Source organism: Sminthopsis crassicaudata, chromosome X (assembly GCF_048593235.1).
Source record: "Sminthopsis crassicaudata isolate SCR6 chromosome X, ASM4859323v1, whole genome shotgun sequence".
NCBI lineage: Eukaryota > Metazoa > Chordata > Mammalia > Dasyuromorphia > Dasyuridae > Sminthopsis > Sminthopsis crassicaudata.
In genome coordinates this window covers 23,676,555-23,695,407 of record NC_133623.1, presented here as the reverse complement: position 1 = coordinate 23,695,407, position 18,853 = coordinate 23,676,555, and the positions used below count along the sequence as shown (strand labels likewise).

General features: G+C 41.1%; 1 protein-coding gene across 2 annotated transcripts in view; it reads left to right on the top strand.

The window, feature by feature from the left end:
• LOC141548413 (sodium/hydrogen exchanger 2-like) overlaps positions 1–18,853 on the top strand; it is a 132,313-nt gene that overhangs the window by 91,788 nt on the left and 21,672 nt on the right. For both annotated transcript variants that reach the window (XM_074277280.1, XM_074277279.1), the window contains 4 exons: positions 2,823–2,893; positions 6,026–6,190; positions 9,022–9,133; positions 11,845–11,979. In XM_074277280.1, coding sequence (XP_074133381.1) covers positions 2,823–2,893; positions 6,026–6,190; positions 9,022–9,133; positions 11,845–11,979 — 483 coding nt within the window. The remainder of the gene's footprint in view (positions 1–2,822; positions 2,894–6,025; positions 6,191–9,021; positions 9,134–11,844; positions 11,980–18,853) is intronic.

Genomic DNA, 18,853 nt, shown 5'->3' with positions numbered 1-18,853 from the left:
AACTGAGTCTATCTCATGGTTTCTGCCCTACGATCCCATTTATTCTCATTCTCTACACCTCTGTTTATAATATTTCCTGTAGGTAGAATACCTTAGAACCTCATGTGTAGAGCTATAGAGGTCATCTGTATAGATGGAGAGCTTTAGAGATGAGGAAACTGAGGCTCAGTGAAGTGAGGTGAATTGCACAGGGGTACAAGAGGTAGTAAGTAACAGAGCCAGGATTTGAATCTAGCTCTGTTGCAAAACCATTGTTATTTGTGATTACTACTTGTTTCAGGGTCAGGCTTCAGATATACTTCCTTCAAAATGCCTAGCTAGCTCAGTGGGTACAACATGAGATTCTGAATCCCAGGTCATGGATTGTGTCTCATGATGGACACAGCTCTCTTTTGAGGCACTACGGGGGCAGTGGTTAGAGTAAGGAAGACCGGAGTTCAAATCCTGCCTCAGATACAAGTGGCCCTGGGCAAATAACTTGGCCCCTCTGAGTCTGTTTCCTTATCTCTGAAATGAGATGTTGGACTAGCTGACCTCTGAGTTTCCTTTTTCTTTTAGCATTTTTTGATGATTTTTGATCCTGTGACCCTGTCTTTTGAAGTTCATCCTCTTCCTCTGCTTTCCTTCAGCATGCACACACACACACACACACATACACACGCGCGCGCGTGTGTGTGTGTGCAACGCATGCATGTGCATATACACTCATCCATATATGCTTATACACATATTCATTTTTTTAGGACAAAAAGAAAGGACCTTAAGAGGGACGTGCATACTCATAAAAGGCAGGAGACTGGTCAAGGGTGAAGGGTTTTCTTCAAGCCTGTGATTTCATAGGTGTAAGCACCTCCACCTGTGCAAACCAGAAAAATTCTACAACTTAGCACTTTGGATTGTTGCTAGGGGGACTCAGGGGTCAGCTAAGTCCCACAGTAGCAGACATCAGAAGAAGTGGCACTTAAACTCAGGTCTCCCTGCCTCACAGGCCGGCTCTAACTTCTGGTCTACTTTGCTTCTCTTGTGAAGCCACTGAGATGAAGGATGAAAGAAGGATGCTTTCTGGTATCTTGTGTTTCCTTGATAGAATACAACATATATAGAAGTGAGGATGATTAGCATTGAGGAACGATCTAGACAAAGCATGCTGGGAAAATTCGAAGGAGGAGAAAGAATGTTTTGGGGGCTTGAGGCCTGGGAAGGCTGCCAAGATGAGATGGCACCTGGGCTGATTCTTGAATGAAGATTGAGAACTGGAAGATGGATAGTTCCAGAGACAGAAGATGGCATATCACATTGGGGATAGCTACTGGTACACTTTGACCAGACCATAGATAGTTGTGGAACAGTGTAGTGGATTGAAGTGCAGTGATACATAATCAAGTTGGAAAGGTTGGTAGAAGGCACATTGGAAAGGGCTTTAAATTCCAGAGGAGTTTGGATTTGATCATACAGATGGTGGGAACCCATTGAAAGTGGGGACATGGGGTCATCGACTCAGAGCTGGAAGAAACCTTAGTGATTGCCTAGATCAGAGCTTCTTTCCCTTTGGCACTCCTCAGAATAATGCCTATACATGCATAAATGAAATGCAGAGGATTATACAGGAATCCAATGTGCGAGTGGAGAGAAGGGGACACACAGGAGTGAAGTCAGGAGAATATAGAATCACTACTTGGCAATGGATTTGATGCAGCAGCTGAAGGAGGAGGAAGGACCAAAAGAAGACATCCATTATTTGACGTAGCAGGGGTGGCAGTGGGAAAGCATTGAATTGCACTAGTTTTTGTGTTGAAAGACCTGGATTTGATCCCACCTCTGGCATGACTATTGGATAACACTGGGCAAGTCACCAAACTTCTCTGGTGCCTCAGGGCTTTCCTCTGTAGAATGACAGATTAGATAAAATGATCTTTAATGACTTTTTCCATTTGGAATCTATGATAACATGGTATCACATCTTATAGTGACTAGAACATGTGAGGTGAATTTGAGTTGGGATGTGGAAGAGACTGACACAGGATGTACTAGTTCTAGTACCATTTGTACTAGTAAAGGCAGTTTTCACATCTAGAAGACCGTCTGAGAGCTCAGTGTAAGCTGTTAAAGTTTGTGGTACACAATTGTGTACTTGTTTTTGTTCTCTGGTTGGAATTATATATGAGCTTCTTCAACTCAATTCTAAGCACCCGAAAAACAAAGGCTGTGCTAGTCCTTTAGGTAGAATACTGGCACAGTAGGTTCTCAGTGTGTGTTGAGTGGATGAACTGATGATTTGGTTTTATGTTGCTGATCAGAATGCACATTTATATTTAGAATAGAGGATCTGTAATGCTCACAGGATGGCCATTAGTGCCATCTTTCTTTATGATTTCAATGTTAGTTCCAACTGGTTGGATCAACAGTGGTTCCTTTTATGACTTTGGCCTGACTGGTATTTCTGCTTTGGTTTTCTGCTTTTTTACAGATGGTTAGTTATTCCTTAGAGCTTTGTTTCCTTTGACAGCTAGAGTTCCATTTTTTTCTTATCCATTTCTTATAATAGGGCTTGGGAATAGGCAAGAGAGAAAGGATGGTTGTGAGGCTGCAATGTGTGTAAGTCCATTGCTAACTTTCAGGTGTTCTACAAGTGTCTATTATAATGATAATGATCCTGGTGGGGTGGTGACAATGATGATGATATGGTGATTGTGGTGGTGGTGGGGGTGATAATGATAAGAAGCATTGTGCTCTTTCATGCCTCTAAGGCAGAGTTTCTTTGACTGTTAGTTAATTTCCTCCTACATGCTGCATGTATAGAGTCTTTCTTTTTTTTTTTTCAGTTCTTAGATCACTTGCTGGCTGGCATTGAAGATATATCTGGACACTGGGGACAATATTACTGGAAAGACAAGTAAGAAGCTGCCAGAAATACAATTGTGTACATGTATAGAAACATTTTTTGCTATTAATCAACTCCCTAAGAAAAGCTCTCCAGGACCAGATGGATTACATGTGAATTCTACTAAATATTTAAAGAACAATTAACTCCAATGCTATATAAACTATTTGAAAAAATAGGGAATGAAGGACTCCTACCAAATCCCTTTTATGACACAGACATGGTGCTGATACCTAAACCAGATAGGTTGAAAACATAGAAAGACAACTATAGACCAAGTAGGATTTATACTAGGAATGCAGGGCTGGTTCAATATTAGGAAAACTATTAACATAATTGACTATATCAATAACCAAATTAACAAAAACCATATGATCATTTCAATAGATGCAGAAAAAGCATTTGATAAAATCCAACATCCATTCCTATTAAAAACACTTGAGAGTATAGGAATAAATGGGCTTTTCCTTAAAATAGTCAGTAGCATCTATTTAAAACCTTCAGTAAGCATCATATGTAATGGGAATAAACTGGAACCATTCCCAATAAGATCAGGAGTGAAACAAGGTTGCCCACTATTAACATTACCATTCAACATTGTACTAGAAACGCTAGCTTTGGAAACAAGAGTTGAGAAGGAGATTAAGGGAATTAGAGTAGATAATGAGGAAACCAAATTATCACTCTTTGCAGATGATATGATGGTATACTTAGAGAACCCCAGAGATTCTACTAAAAAGCTACTATAAATAATCCACAACTTTAGCAAAGTTGCAGGATACAAAATAAATCCACATAAATCATCAACATTCTTATATATCACTAACAAAATCCAACAGCAAGAGATACAGAGAGAAATTGCATTTAAAGTAACTGCTGATAGTATAAAATATTTGGGAATCTATCTGCCAAGGGAAAGTCAGGAACTCTATGAGCAAAACTACAAAACACTTTCCACACAAACCAATTGGAAAAATCTAACCAATTGGGAAAATATTAAGTGCTCTTGGGTAGGCTGAGCGAATATAATAAAGATGACATTACTCACTAAAGTAATCTATTTAGTGCTATACCAATCAGACTCCCCAAAAACTATTTTAATGACCTAGAAAAAATAACAATAAAATTCATCTGGAAGAACAAAAGGTCAAGACTTTCAAGGGAACGAATGAAAAAAAAATCAAATGAAGATGGCCTAGTTGTACTGATCTAAAACAATAAAACAATATTATAAAGCAGTGGTCACCAAAACCATTTGGTATTAGCTAAGAAATAGATTAGTTGATCAGTGGAATAAATTAGGTTCATAGGACAAAATAGTCAATAACTATAATAATCTAGTGTTTGACAAACCCAAAGACCCCAGCTTTTGGGATAAGAATTCACTCTTTGACAAAAACTGCTGGGAAAATTGGAAATTAGTATGGCAGAAACTAGGCATTGAGGGGATCGATGTTTTATTTCACTGCATGACTTTTATGGAAATGTTTTATGTTAACTTCCCCTCAACCTTCTCAATGGGGCATGAATGGGGAGGGAGGAAGGAAGAGAATCTAGAACTCAGAAATTTTAAAAACAAATGTAAAAAATTGTCTTACATGTAACCGGTGAAAATAAAAATATTAAGAAAAATAAAAAATAGAATAGTGGCCTTGGAGTCAGGAGGACCTTAGTTCAAATCCTGGCTCAGATATGTACTAACTGTGTGACCATGAGCAAGTCACAGAACTGCTATTTGTCTTAACTATAAAATGGGGATAATAATAGCACCTCTCTGGGTTGTGAAAATCAATGAAATAATGCTTTAAAACACTTAGCATATTGCCAAGTACATAATAGGTGCTTAATAAATGTTTCCTTAATAAATGCTTATTCCCACCACAATACCAAACCTCTTTTTTATGTGGGACAGTGTTGTCTTTCAGTCACACTCAGATAATCAAAATCAAACTCAGATTTATTTTTTAAAAATTAGAACTTCAGCTTAATTCTCAGGTATGTACTTATGAAGCTTGATTAGCTAAATTAGAACATTTAAAGACAATTTGCTACCTGGGCCTACCCTACAAGAGTCCCATCCTCCAAATCTTTTCTGTTTTGCTTTTTATTCCACAAACATCACTGTTCTAGGAGCTAGGGAATATACACAGTTTCTAAAAGATACGGTCTTCTTTCATGAAGTTCACAGCCTAGAAGGGTATAAGGCACCATCAAGGATAACCCCAACCCACAATGATATATGGTAAGTACAAGATAGAGGTGCACAGTGGGACATTAGAGAAGGCTACATGGGGGAGGTACCTTTTGAATAGGAGTGGAGAGTGTGGAGGAGAGTACCAGGAGCTGATACTGGAAAGGGAAGATAATGTCAGATTGTAGAGGGCCTTGAATGCTGTGTAGAGGGCAGTTGATATTTCTTCCAGATGTAATAAGGAGTTAAAAGATTTTTGAGCAGAGGAGTAACTGAACTAGTTGTATGCATGAGAAAAAATATTCTCACACTAGTTTGAAAGACAGTTTGGAAGAGAATAGAAGCACGAAATCCTCCTGGCAGAGCATTATAGTAGCTCGGGGGGTGGCAGTAAGGAGTTAGTACAAAACTCAGAGGTGGTAGCAGCCACAGAGTGGGAGCCACTGAATTTGAAGTAGGATGATCTGGGTTTGAATCCCAGCTCTCCTTCTTCCCAGTTTTGTGATTCTGGGCAAGTCACTTCCCCTTTCTAATGTGTTATTTCATCTCATAAATGAGGGAGTTGGATTAGATGTTCTTTACTCCCACAATCCTCTTCTGTGGCCACCTCCTACTCCATCTCTAACTTGTTTGTGTCATTGGTGTGTCCCCTCACTAAGATCAGTCTTCATTTCACAGATGAGGACTTGAGACCAGGGGATATTCAGTGACTTGGCCAAAGTCATGTAGCTACTTAGGAAGTAGCAGAGATGGCTCTTGAACCCAGGCCTTCTGCTCCTTTCCACTTATGCCATGTTTCCTTGAGGGCAGAGACTATATACCTCCTTTTCCCTTTGCGCTCTCAGTAGATCTTTACAAATGTTTGGGGACTGACTTGACTTGAACTAAAAGACTTTTCTGGTGCCAGGGGCCAATGAATTCTTAGCATTTTTTTTTCTTTACTGCCTAAGCAGATTAGAGTATTTCAATAGCCAATATCTACAGAAGATTTTGCTGCGGGATTATGACCAGCCCAAGTCTAGCATTGTGCTCCTGTATGAAAAGCTAGAGAGGAAACACGCCATTGAACTGGTGGAAACTGGCCAACTGGTCCATCCTCCGGCCAGTGTACCTCAGTGGTAAGTATTGTTCAAGATTCATGTTGTTCTCTCACTGGTGCCAACCAAAATGCTCAGCCTCCTGGCCTTTGGAAAAATATAAACAGCCACAGCCACAGCCACCAAAAGAAAGGATCTGTGTTTCCCTTCTCTTCTACCCAAGGCCTTGCTACCTCAGCTTCCTTGCTGAGCACCTAAAAGGGGGAGGTTGGATGTGAGGTCTTTAGCTATATGGAGAAGCCTCCAAAAGATTCTTTTAAAAATCCATCTCTTTCAGTGTTCAAATGTACTTAAATTTTTTAAATGTTTTTTTAAAAATCATATTAAAATTAAAATGAAGTTACTTTTTACTTCTCTTGAGTGAGACATGACTAGAATTTTAAAAGTTTGTTGGTGATTTTTTGCAGGGGAAGGGGACAGAAATAATGGATGAATCAAGGGTTTCCTTACTTTTTTCTGGATGATGATTAAGGGAGAGAGAGCATGAAAAGGGAAAATGGTGGGTTTGGGGGAGAGAGAAAGAAGAAAAAGAAAGAATTCTTTTTCAGAGCAGTTCATATTGAAGGTGCGTTAAATTGGGAGTGTGGTAGTTCTATGAGTGCTGTGAGGTTGGGTTTTTTCCTTTTGGTAAAAGTTTCAAGGAATTTTTGTCAATGGTTTGAAAAGAATTTGGGGTTTGCAGTTAGCAAAGTCCTTCTCCAAAGCTCCATCACGGCCCAGAGATGATCCATAGTTCTGAAAGATTATACCAGAGGAATATAACCTCATGTGTGTTCTATCAAGCTGGAAGGGCCTTGAATACAGACTTGAGCTAAGTGCAGAGTGTCTCGTCATGATATGGACCAGCCTGTATTAGTGGAGTGAGTATGTCTATACTGGTAACGTTTTGGCTTCTGGCTATATTAGCCAAGCAGACAATAGTGACGGCTCGGTCCTTTCCACTCAGTAAGCCAGTGAGTACTTTGTATGAGTGCATTGCTTCTCACTGATTCCATGCTTTATATCCAGTGATGCTTGAGGGGTCTGCCTGACACTTGAGGACATGGTTGGCCTCACTTTTACTAAGGTCCCAAATCTAAATGATTCAGGTCCAAGGTGAAAGCACCAGTAGCCCTTCCTAAGTATTAGAAGAGTTACTGATGGGACACTGCTATTTAAAAAGTGATCTATATGGGCTTGACAAAACCAGGTGGCTAAGGAGTGGCTGGCTTTGTTCAGAGAGCCTTTAGGCAAAAATGGGTCCCCGAAGACTTCTGGAGAAGAGGGATTGCAGCAGTGATTAAAGGGATGAATGAGGTCCTTCAAGGGAAAATTAGAGCAAATCATGCTGTTTACCTTAGAGAAGAAAAAAGAAGGGTAAGGGGGAATTGACCCAAGTATATGGGGAGTACTTTTCAATTCATCAGTGGGGGGGCAATTCTCCACTAATACAGTTCCCAACCCCTCCATGACTTAGAAAACCAGCCGTGTAGAATTGTTAGAGGCCTGCAGAGCTAAATGACTTGCCAGTAAGTGTCAGAGGTGGCCCTGGAACTTGCTTGTTTCCAACTCCAGCTTCAGTGACCTACCTCTATAGAGCTCCTTCCAAGGAGAGCAGAATGCTCACCAGTTAGCTTTCCTCCCAAAATGGGCCCCACATAAAGAAGTAGGCTTCTGTGAAAATAAGACCATCCATTTAGTCATAAAGAGATTTTGTAAGTTTAGTGCTGAAACAGGATATCAAGGGACATGGTTGAATCTTTTCTTCTGGAGAACTTTTAAGTTAGGCCAGACCCGTGCAGGATTCAGCTGTTCTGGATGGCTTAGGTTTCCTTCCCTTGTCTTCATAAAGGGGACTGTCTAGTCTAGATGGCCTTCTGAGGACCTTGCCAGTTTATTTCTATGCGAATTCATGGTGTGGTGGACTAATTGGAATGAGGCAGAAGTAGGTGAACAGTGGAGGCATGTGATTCCTTGGGCCTGATTATTTGGGATGGGGGAGACCTAGGGCACTTTTGATTTGATCAATGTAGAGCTATGTAACCCATGCAAAAAAGGGAGTATTGAAGAATAATCTGGGGATGTGGGCAGATATAGATAATCTGGAGGATTCAGGATCTAAGTAGGTTTTATTTGAAATCCATAGACCAACTGTCTCTATTGCCTGAAATAGCCAGATGACAGCTTAGGGCTTTATATTGCATTGGCTACATAACCCTTGATGGAGGATTGCTTCCAGAGACATTCTGAAGCCATAGGTCATGTCTTTTCATTGAGCTCTCCAGCTCTAAGAGTCTGAGCTGAAAAACAAATCCTAAAGGCAGGAAGGCCATAAACATTTACTTTGAAATGGAAGCTGACTGCACAGCTAGGAAAACACCTGCAAGCCATTGGAAATGTCTGTGAATAATGCCTCCCACCCAGCTTTTGTGCCTTATCTCAGTGTCTGAATTAATTGGGTTTCCGTTCCTATGGAATTCAGAAAGAAGAATCACTTCAAAAAAGTTTGTGATTCTTCAATACAGTTGCCCTTTCAAAACTCATTATTGGAATTCTCCCAACCTTCTTTTTATTCAGTGGGAAGAATACTGAACTTCTTAGTAGCCAGCACTGGATTTGTTGTCCTTTGAAATATTCATATTTATTAACATTTGCACTTAGCTACCTCTCCTTGAAATCCATCAGTAATCATTCAAGATTTTTTTTTTCTTTTTAAAGTGATATGCCAATCTCCTGGCCGCCCTTATTTTGTTTACTTTTTTTTTTTCTTCTGATGCTTCAATAGCATGACTTATCATAATTCTCATACGTCAGCTCCTGTGACTTTTTGAATTTGGTTCCTGTAAACAACTCAGTTTTTTTTTTCTTTGTAGCCACAGTCATGAACCAGCCACAACAGCCACAGCTCCAACTGCTCTGGATCAAGATCTCCTGGATAATATACAGCACATATTGGCTACCAACCTATATAAAATCAGGAGAGGGGTAAAGATGTTTTTAGTTCAAGTAATGCTGTTGTAGTTCCACAAATGGAACTAACTTGTTTCTGTTCTGTCACATTTCACATGGATTTTGTGAGGCTGAGTACCCCAGTGGTGCTCTTGTTTTGGTTGCCAGTTGCTGAACTATTCTGGTTTTGCCCTTCTAATTCTAACATTTGGGGTTTTTTTTTGAGATATTAATAATATTCTGTGTGTAAAGATATTAGATGATGGAATGACTCAGAGATGAGAATTCAATAGATATAGTTAATGTCAGAGAAACTGAGGCAAGATAGAAATTAGAGAGAATTTAATAATTTATTTAAAAGGGAGAGATTTACTGGGACCAAATGGATTCATGGTTTAGTCCCAGGGCTGAATGAGACTATAGTCTCCAAGAATGTGAGTTCTTAATGACATATATACACATGGCTCAGACTCAGGGGGTAGATTGAGGCAGGGGAGGAGTCAGGGTACTGAGAGCAGGAACGGGACTCTGACCGGGTGGGGTGAGCCTGCAGAGAGGGCTGACATAGGAGATGGGATGACCTAATGGGGGGGATAACCCCAGAGATGGAGAGAGGCATCTTGATAAGACAGTATCTGATATTGTGATAGCTTAGGATGGGGAAAAGGCATTCTGCTATTCTAAAACATAAGATCTTTTATCCCTATCAAATATTCTGATAAAGAGGGAGGGGAGGTTTTACAGGAATGAACTTTGAAATGATAATTATAAATGGAAGCAGAACAATTAGAGAAACTGAGTCAAGACTAGGTCAGGATAATTAGGGAAACTGAGTCAGGACAATAAAAGAGAACTGTGGCATAACAATAGAAAGTATTTGGAATGCACAGGAGAAAAGATAGGATAAAAATTCAGTAATAAGACTACCAATAAAAGACATAATTATAATTCTGCCAATTTACATGTGATTTCCCTTCTCTTCCTAATTTGGAATAATTCTATATTGTTATCCCACAGATTCCTTACTTGCAAGATACTACTCTGTATGTTGGGGTATGTTAGATACAGTGTGTTAGGGTATAGAGTACACTGGACTTGAAGATAGGAGGACAGAATTCAACGTTTTTCTGAATGGCACTCTTTTCTGTAAAATGGAGATAATGATGCTTGCCCACAGTTATTGTGAAAGATACTTTGTAAAACTTAAAGTTCTATAGAAATGGGAGTTATTATCATCGATGATCACTTTGAGTGATTATTATATAAAAGGGCTGTGAAATAATCTTTTCACTGCTATACAATTATCAGACCCATAGGAAAGCTTTGTGGCCACCAGATGTCATAAAAAGATGTGGAGAAACTGGGGATTGAAGGAGAAGAGAGGAGAGAAGAACACAGATGGATAGACAGGCAGATGGATGGATGGTCAGACAGGAAGACAGAAGGATGGGCAAATAGATAGATGGATGAATGGCCTGATGGAAAGAGATAAGTAAAGACCTCAAAAAATATCAGAGTAAACCAAAAGAACCATGGTTGTTTAGTTTGGGGAAGACAAGGAGTCAATTATTGTTTTCAAGTAAGGATTTACAAGGAGGGTGACAAGCGGCATTTTGTCTGGCTCTGGAAACCCCAACCATGATGCAGTTTTGCTTGGAGATAAGGAGTAATTTCTGAAATAGAACTTGAGAATGAGTGACCTCATGAGGGGGTAGTAGAATCTTTATTTCTTAAAGATTCTTAAAGAGAGAGATCATAAATAAAGCATCTGTTAAACACTTGTTATGTGCCAGGTCCATAAGAAGTAAGAAGAGAGGACCAAAAAATCAGCCCAAAGACAGTGGCTAAGGACCTGTATATGAACTCTATAGATCTCTTCCAGCCCTTATAATCTTTCTGTGCTTCTAACCATATGCTTAGCCATTCAAGGTGATGCTAGTGTCAGTTCAAACCTCATTGTTAAGTTTTCAGTGTGAGTCTTTCAGTCTTTAGTGTGAGCAAATGCTACAGATCAGGGCTTGATGAATTATTTGTTGATTGTTTCAACTTAAGAAAATGATAAAGAAACTGTTAATATAGATGTAATTTAAAAGTGTGTGCATATACCACTCCCCCTCCCATCTGATTGTTAAATATTTGCCAACCCACTCATGTGCTTCCTCAGTTTCCAGAGGGGAGCCTAGAGCCATTGTTAAGTAGAGCAGAAAGAGTCTGGTCCTGGCCCTGGCCTGCTGTGATCGCCTGCTGTGCCTGCCTAAATTCTTAACCATGGGGGAACCCCCCTTCCTCAGCAGTGCTGTTCTGGCAACCTCTGGAGATCAGACCAAACCTCATCTTGGATGGTGATTGAGTCTGGCCATTTAATGCCAGAAGTAATATGTCCTGGGAGCCATCAAGAGAAGTGACTGGAGACAGACAGCAAGGAAATTTAGTTCTTTGAAAGGCAGAATCTTTTTTCTTCTGGCTTTGATATTGTTTTGAGAGCTTATTTTTGTGTGGAAATTATGAATGCGATTTAAGATGTTTTCTAAGTTTAAGGATGAGGGGCAACATATATATGGATGAAAGAAGTTAACTCCCTTTTTTTGTTTTTGGTTTAATTTCCCTGGAAAGTGCATATAGTCTAAAAGGATTCTGAATTTAAGCTAATTGGAATTATGTGTGCCCACAACCTTAAGTCTCTTTCTTGATGTTTATTTCCTTGGGACCCTTCATTCTGACTACTTTGGATCGGGCTGGGTTTCCAGACTCCTGCGTATAACAGGCACACACTTCCAGGAGAAACAGGGGCAGCTGAAGAGGTCAAAGAAATTCTCATCCGTAGACACAAGAGTCTGTGCCATAACCTTTCCAGAAGTGACTGGGAGCGAGCTGTCACAGAGGTAGGAGTCTTCTGAAAGACACCCAGGGCTTGATTCATTCACCTGAGTCTTCTAGGACAAGTGTGTCTCTCTACAGGCAGAACTGTGACCACAAGATGTGGTTCCTTTCTCACTAATGCACTGATGCCCTTGTGAGACTTTGCTTAAAAGCCTCTGGAGAAAGAGGATTTGGATGCGGGAGGCCATTTTCTGGGTCACTGAATATTTCACAGGTACCAGTGGAACTCTTGGCTGGCCATCTGTTGGCCCTAACTCATGATATAGGTTGGACTCACCTCCCTCTCTGAGGATGCCCTTTTCTTTTTCTTTTTTTTCCCCCTGAGGCTGGGTTTAAGTGACTTGCCCAGGGTCACACAGCTAGGAAGTGTTAAGTGTCTGAGACCAGATTTGAACTCAGGTACTCCTGACTTCAGGGTTAGTTCTCTATCCACTGTGCCACCTAGCTGCCCCTGTTTCCTTTTTCTTACCGTGACTCCCTTACTTCATTCCCCTCTCCTTCCCCGGCCAGTTTTGTAACCAATAGTGCACTTGTTACAGATAGGTGCAGCCAGACAAAACAAAATGGCACACTGGCTCTCATCCCTCGACCCTTGTCCCAAGAGGAGGAAAGCAGACTGGTTTCACAAGCAAGTCCTCTGGAATCACTTCTGGAGAGTTCTCTATAACCCCTTAGAAACTGGATTGGAATAACACTAAATATGCACACTATTTTCACTGGAAACATTAATTTTTAAGTGGTTAGCTCTTGTTTTCCTTTACATCACTATGGTGATCATGTCAATTGGTCTCTTGAATCCATTTCTTATCTTATCAAGTCTTCATGTTCATCATTACTTACGGTCCATCTGATCAATAGTTACCCACTTTGCTTCCAGGTCTTTGTCAGCTCAAAAAGCATGGCTGTAAATGTTTTTGTGTGGATGGAACCTTTCCCTCAGATTTTAGTTTCTTTGGGGTATATGTGTGTGTGCTATACCTTGTGGAATAGATTTGCAAGGTCAAAGGGCTTTCTTAGTATTAGCAACTTCATATGGTTGTGGATAACTTGCATTTTGGCTTCTGGGCAAGCTATCTATTATAATCCTTGACCATTTATCTTTAAGAAAAGACTTTTATTCTTTTTTATATATTTCTATCAATTCCCTGTATGTTTTAGATATCAGAACTTTATGAGAGATTTTTATCACCAAGATTTATTCCTAATTAACTGTTTTTCTTCTAATTCTAATTATATTGCTTTTCTTTGATGAAAACGAAATTCTTTGTAATTGAAATGGCCTATTTTATCTTCTTTTATTGTCTCTGTTTCTCATATAGATAAAAGTTTTTTCTCTGGTCATAACTATCCCTCCTTTTGTTCTTTACCAATGTAATTCCTTTCATTCTCCTCTAATTTTTCATAGTTTGACCTTTCTAACTATTTGATCATATATTTATTTGTACCTAATTGGGATATTTTCGTGGCCTGAATCGAATTTCTGCCAAACTGCTTTCTAGTTTTCCCAACTGTTTTTGTTGAGTAGAGAATTTGTTGAGTAGAATACCAGATTCTATCGCTTCTGAGTCTTACTAAGTCTTTGCTAGTAATCAGCTTTTCTGTGTGTGTGTGTTTTTTTTTTAAATCAGTACCACATAGTTTGGTTGAATGCTACTTAATAGTATTAGGTTATGATAATATCAGCCTCTCTTTGGTCTTACTTTTCTCATTATTTCTTTTTTTTTTCCACAGCAACACCTTTTATAGTAGGCAAGAAGGGGAAACAATATAGATGCCTACCTGTAAACATATTTTGATACAAGGAAATAATAGAATTACTGCACTAAAAGACTTGAACATAAATCTAAGAGCATGAGAAATTCTTAACATAGACTTGAACATAAATCTAAGAGCATGGAAAAAAAATCAGAATCAGGAAAAAATATACACTCAACAATATTAGTAGAACAAAGCAAAAACAAAACTGACTATATAATTACTATACCCAAGCTTGTACCAAAAAGAGATCTCATTATTTCTTAATTGTTGTTAGAGACTGAGGCTCCATAGCTTTCCTACACTGCAAGGGCAGAGACTTTTTTTCCGGGTCCAAAGCATGGAAGCTTTGATTTGTTCCATTTCCATCCCGAACCAGTGTGCCCCTCTTTAGGGAGGATTGTGGCACCTACTGCTGGAGGCTTGCCTGATTGAGTTTGTCCAGTGCAGAATTTCTAAATTCAAGCAGTCCTCCAGCCTTGATCTCCCCACTAGCAGGAATCACAGTCATGTGTCACTGTTCCCAACTCCCCTTTAAATTTTATCTTTGGTTTCTCCAGATGAATCTTGTTATTATTTTGTCCGATTTTATAAAAAATGACCCCTCAGCAGTGTAACAGTAAATAGGCAAATGATTTTTTTATTAGCAGCATCCATTTTTATTATATTAGCACAGTCCAGCCACTATTTCTCCTCTTCTTTTTCTGTCATACACATCCTTGATATCCATTCCCAAATCTACAAAACTAAAGAAGAGATCAAGCAAAGAGAGAAAGGTTGGAGTAAGTTAGGGAAGCTTCTGGTGAGGATGAACATGCACTGATCTTGAGCTAAGGAAGAGCAGAAGAAAGGGCCATTTTGTGTGGGGAGAATTGCATCAGCAGGAAGGGCATGGCACGTGGTATATGTGAACAATTAGGTATAATGCAAAGACCACATAAAAGACCAACAGATATTCTCTTTACAATGACTAACTCTTAGAGGACGCATGTAGAACTTTCACACTTCTCCAGTCCAAAGCTCTGGCATTTCAATGGTGTGGATACCACCCTCTGATGATGTAAGACTCAGCTCTTTGAGGGCCTGTGTAGCTGTCCCTGAGAGTTCTTGTGGCCAAGCAGGGGGCGGGGAGCCAGGTTGACTGTTGGACACTAGAAAGACAGTCCTGTCCCCAGGTCCCAGCAGACCTGGCAGAAAGTGAGTTCCATAGGCTTAGCCTTCGAGAACAGTTATGCTGCACCATGATGAGTTACAAAGTAGGACTAGAATGCTTAATAGACAGAATGCTTAATAGACAGAATTCTTAATAGAATATATTTTTGCAAGTATTAACATATAGATACATTATTGGCAACATTTACTTTAAAAGGTAAGATTTTTAAAATCATCATGAAAATTATCTTTGTAAGTAAATTATAGCTGTGTTTCTAATTCTGGAGTTAGAGCATCCCTTCTCTCCCCTTTCCCCTCCCTTCTCCTCCCCTCCCTTCTCTTCTCCCTCTCCCTTCCCATTCCTCTCCCCCATCCCCTTTTCCCTCCCTTCCTCCACAAGGACTTAGATACAGTTTGGGGATTATCCCTCAAAATCTTGTGTCTTTTCTCAGGGAAAATATCTGCCTTATTAATAAAACAAACAAACAAACAAACAAACAAACAAACAAAAAAACTCCTTAGCTCATGCCCACATCCAGGTTAACTCTAGAAACTTTAGTACTTGATTGATTTCTCATCCTCCCCTCCTCCAACAAGTGGCTCTTAATTTCCCTACATGCATCTAGCAAAGCTTTAAAGAGAGAAAAGGTTTTCTTTATGCAAGAAAAAGATAGAAACTCCTAGACAGTAGGAAGACTTCTCCTTCCTCCTCCCCCCCTCCTCCCTGCTTCCTCCATGGTACAATCCTGTCTTACTGTACTCTACTTTTTGTTGCTGCCCTACTGAGCTTGGGAGCTTAGCCCTTGGGGTACTGCCCTGTTTAGCTTGGGGTTGCTAGGGAGATGACTGTTCGCCTTCATCTCCTGGAGCCACAGTGGCCCCATGGCCCATAAAAGGCAGGGTTGGGATGTATGGCTCCCCGGTATTGCCCAATGCTTCATTGCCGCTCAATTGGGCCATTCCCTGCTGCATTGCTTTTCCTTCACCTTGCAGCATCTGGGAACTCTGCTCCTGATTCAGCATCCTTGACTGACGCTGGCCACTTCTTTCCAGGCTCCACATGGATGCTGTGCTCTTTAAGCCAGGCCTCTCTCCAGCTCCTGGGGCAGCTGCTCTCTCCGTCCACTGCCAGCTCCTGTCAACTCTTTCCCTCAGGGGCCACATGGATGTGGGAGCCTTCAGCTCAGGCCTCTCTCCAGGTCCCGGGGCAGCTGCTCTCTCTGTCCACTGCCAGCCCCTGTCAGCCCGTTCTCTCAGGGGCCACATGGATGCAGGGGCCTTTAGCTCAGGTCTCTCTCCAGGCCCGAGTGTTCCTTGGCATCTCCATCTCTTCTGGCCCCCTGCTTCTTCCAAGTCTGCATGTGGTTCTGGGTCTCCCCCAGCTCCATCTCCTCTGGGGCTATGTACACGGAGCAGAGGTATCTCTCCTGGCACGCGGGTTGTGGTGCGCCTCATGCTGACTCCACCGAGACGCTTGCCACTTTCAGGTCTGTGTGGTGTCTTTCTCGATCTATGTCTCCTGTGGCCCAAATGTTCCCTCTTTTATGGAATCCATTGTCCTTTTGTGTGTGTGCACCCTGGGGAGGCCCTGGCATGTGAGGGAGGAGGGGCATTCCCACCTCCTCTTGGCCCATACTTGCTACAAATTAATAATATTTAAGAACCTGCCATGAGGAGAAAATGCAAATAAGCATAGGAATTCTCATTCTAGCCAACAATGCGGTTCAGTCAGATGAGAATTATTGGAATCAAGTAACCTAGGAGAAAGCTTATCATGAACGTGTTGTATAACAGTTTTTTTGGATACAATGCCAATAATGTTCTTACTGGAACTGTGGTGCCTATCCTGATTAATATTGTTTGTCCTGTTCTGGCCTGACTGGGAGTCGTCACTGACTTTGAACTTAAAAGGACAGTAGGAAGGGGTCAGTATACTTAGAATCTCTCAACACCAGGAAAGCGTGCTTACAAAAATGATGGGTCATTTTCCTCTCTCTCCTTGCTAAATGTGACACTCAGAAGGGAAAGCTATAATGCCATCATGTTGGGAGCCTGAAAACTTGGGTTTGAATTTCACCTTTGCCTTCAGACTTCCTGTGAGATTCAGAGAAAGGCCCTTCCACTCCTTAGACCTATGTGGTTCCTCAGTGACTTCTTAAGCTGTAGGATCATTGAGACAGAGCTGTAAGGAACCTTACAATCCATGATTTCTTCTGGAGTAGAGATTGTTTTTCTCCTCTTTCTATGATGCTAACATTCTTCTTTACTCACTGAAATATTGGGTGGTTCATTTTCATTGGTTCATTCATTCATTCCTCCACTCTCTCATTGTGAGAGCCATATTCTTCCTCTACTGTGACAAAGCACATTCCCTTTTGTTTGACAGTCGGAGAGATTGCAAGTACCTCATTTAATTCCAGTTTCAAACCCAAACTCCCAGGGGATGGGCCGGAGTCAGGCCTGACTTGTAACACTCATTCAGTAAGCATTTATTAGGCACTTCCCCTGTAAAGAACACTGAGCTGGGGGAGAATTGGGGAGGGAAGTTGTGCCCCTACCTCCTGGAAGTCAGGCTCTAGGGAGATTGGACACTGATGCTAGGAACGCTGCTGCTGCTCACTGTCATGGGATCTCCGCACGGCAGAGTCCCCAAACAAAGGAGGTATGTGAGGTCTGAGGGGAAAGAGCATCTCAGGCTAGGGATCTAGGAAAAGAGGCCCTGGGGAAAGACACTTTGAATTAAGTTTTAAAGGGCATATGGAAATTCAGCAGGCAGGAAAGGAAGGGAGGTCACTGTGGGCATTTGCAACAGTGTGAGCAAAAAAGGCATGAGTCAAGGAGGGAAAGCATTGGCACACTCTTTGGGCAGACGGTTGTTGTGATTCAGTTGTTTAAATCATGTCTGATTCTTTGTAACCTCGTTTAGAGTTTGCATGGCAGAAATGCTGAAATGGCTCACCATTTCTTTCTCCAGCTCATTTTACAAAGGAGGTAACTGAGGCAGACAGGTGAAGTGACTTGTCTGTGATCACCCAGCCAGTGAGTGGCCTGAGGCCAGATTGGAGTTCAGGAAGACTCTGGGTCCATCGCTTTCTACACCCACCCCCCTCACACGTTTCATACGCACATGCATACCCTATGTATATACAATAACACGCATGTGCCACATATACAATCACATGTACCCATTTCATGCACATACATGTCCACCACATGCATATATATGTATACACCACATACAATACACAAATGTACACAACACATGCATATATTGGTACACATGAGCACACCCCAAATGTGCACACAACCAATACAAACACACATGGCATGCACACATGCACATGAACACATATGTGCAATATATATACACACACACCACACACACACTACCTCAGGAATGGAGCAGGGCTCATGGGAGCAAGAAGCTCCTCTCCTTGCTCCTTCGCTCCCAGTTGGCAGCTTCAGAAAAGTGAGGCACTTAACCTAGATGTTCCCTATATGGGGACTGCAGAAGATAATTCTTTTGCCTGATATTTACTGATAAATAAATCTCTTTATTTAGCCCTAGGATAGAGAACATGATAGTTTACATGAAGCATTGCATCTGTTGTTAATAGCATCTGAAAAGGTAGGGCAGTCCAGGCTGACCAGCAAAAGAATTTCTGCTTTCTTTAGGAAGCAGACTAGAGGACTTGAAACTTTTGCACAGGAGGGATATATCAGGGCGATTGGGGGTTGGGGAGATCTTAAGGATCATGTAGTACAACCATGTACTTTTACAGATGGGATAATTGAGGCCCAGAGACCTGGAGCCAAGCTGGCTTTCTCCTCTTTGCTAATGGGGGGGGGCCTATGGACCATTGTCTAAGTATGTCAGTAACAATCTGTGACAACTTCTAAGGGTCATCCAGGTAGAAGTTAGCAGAATGAGGATCCCAGACTAGGCCTTCCCAGTCCAGTGTGGACCTC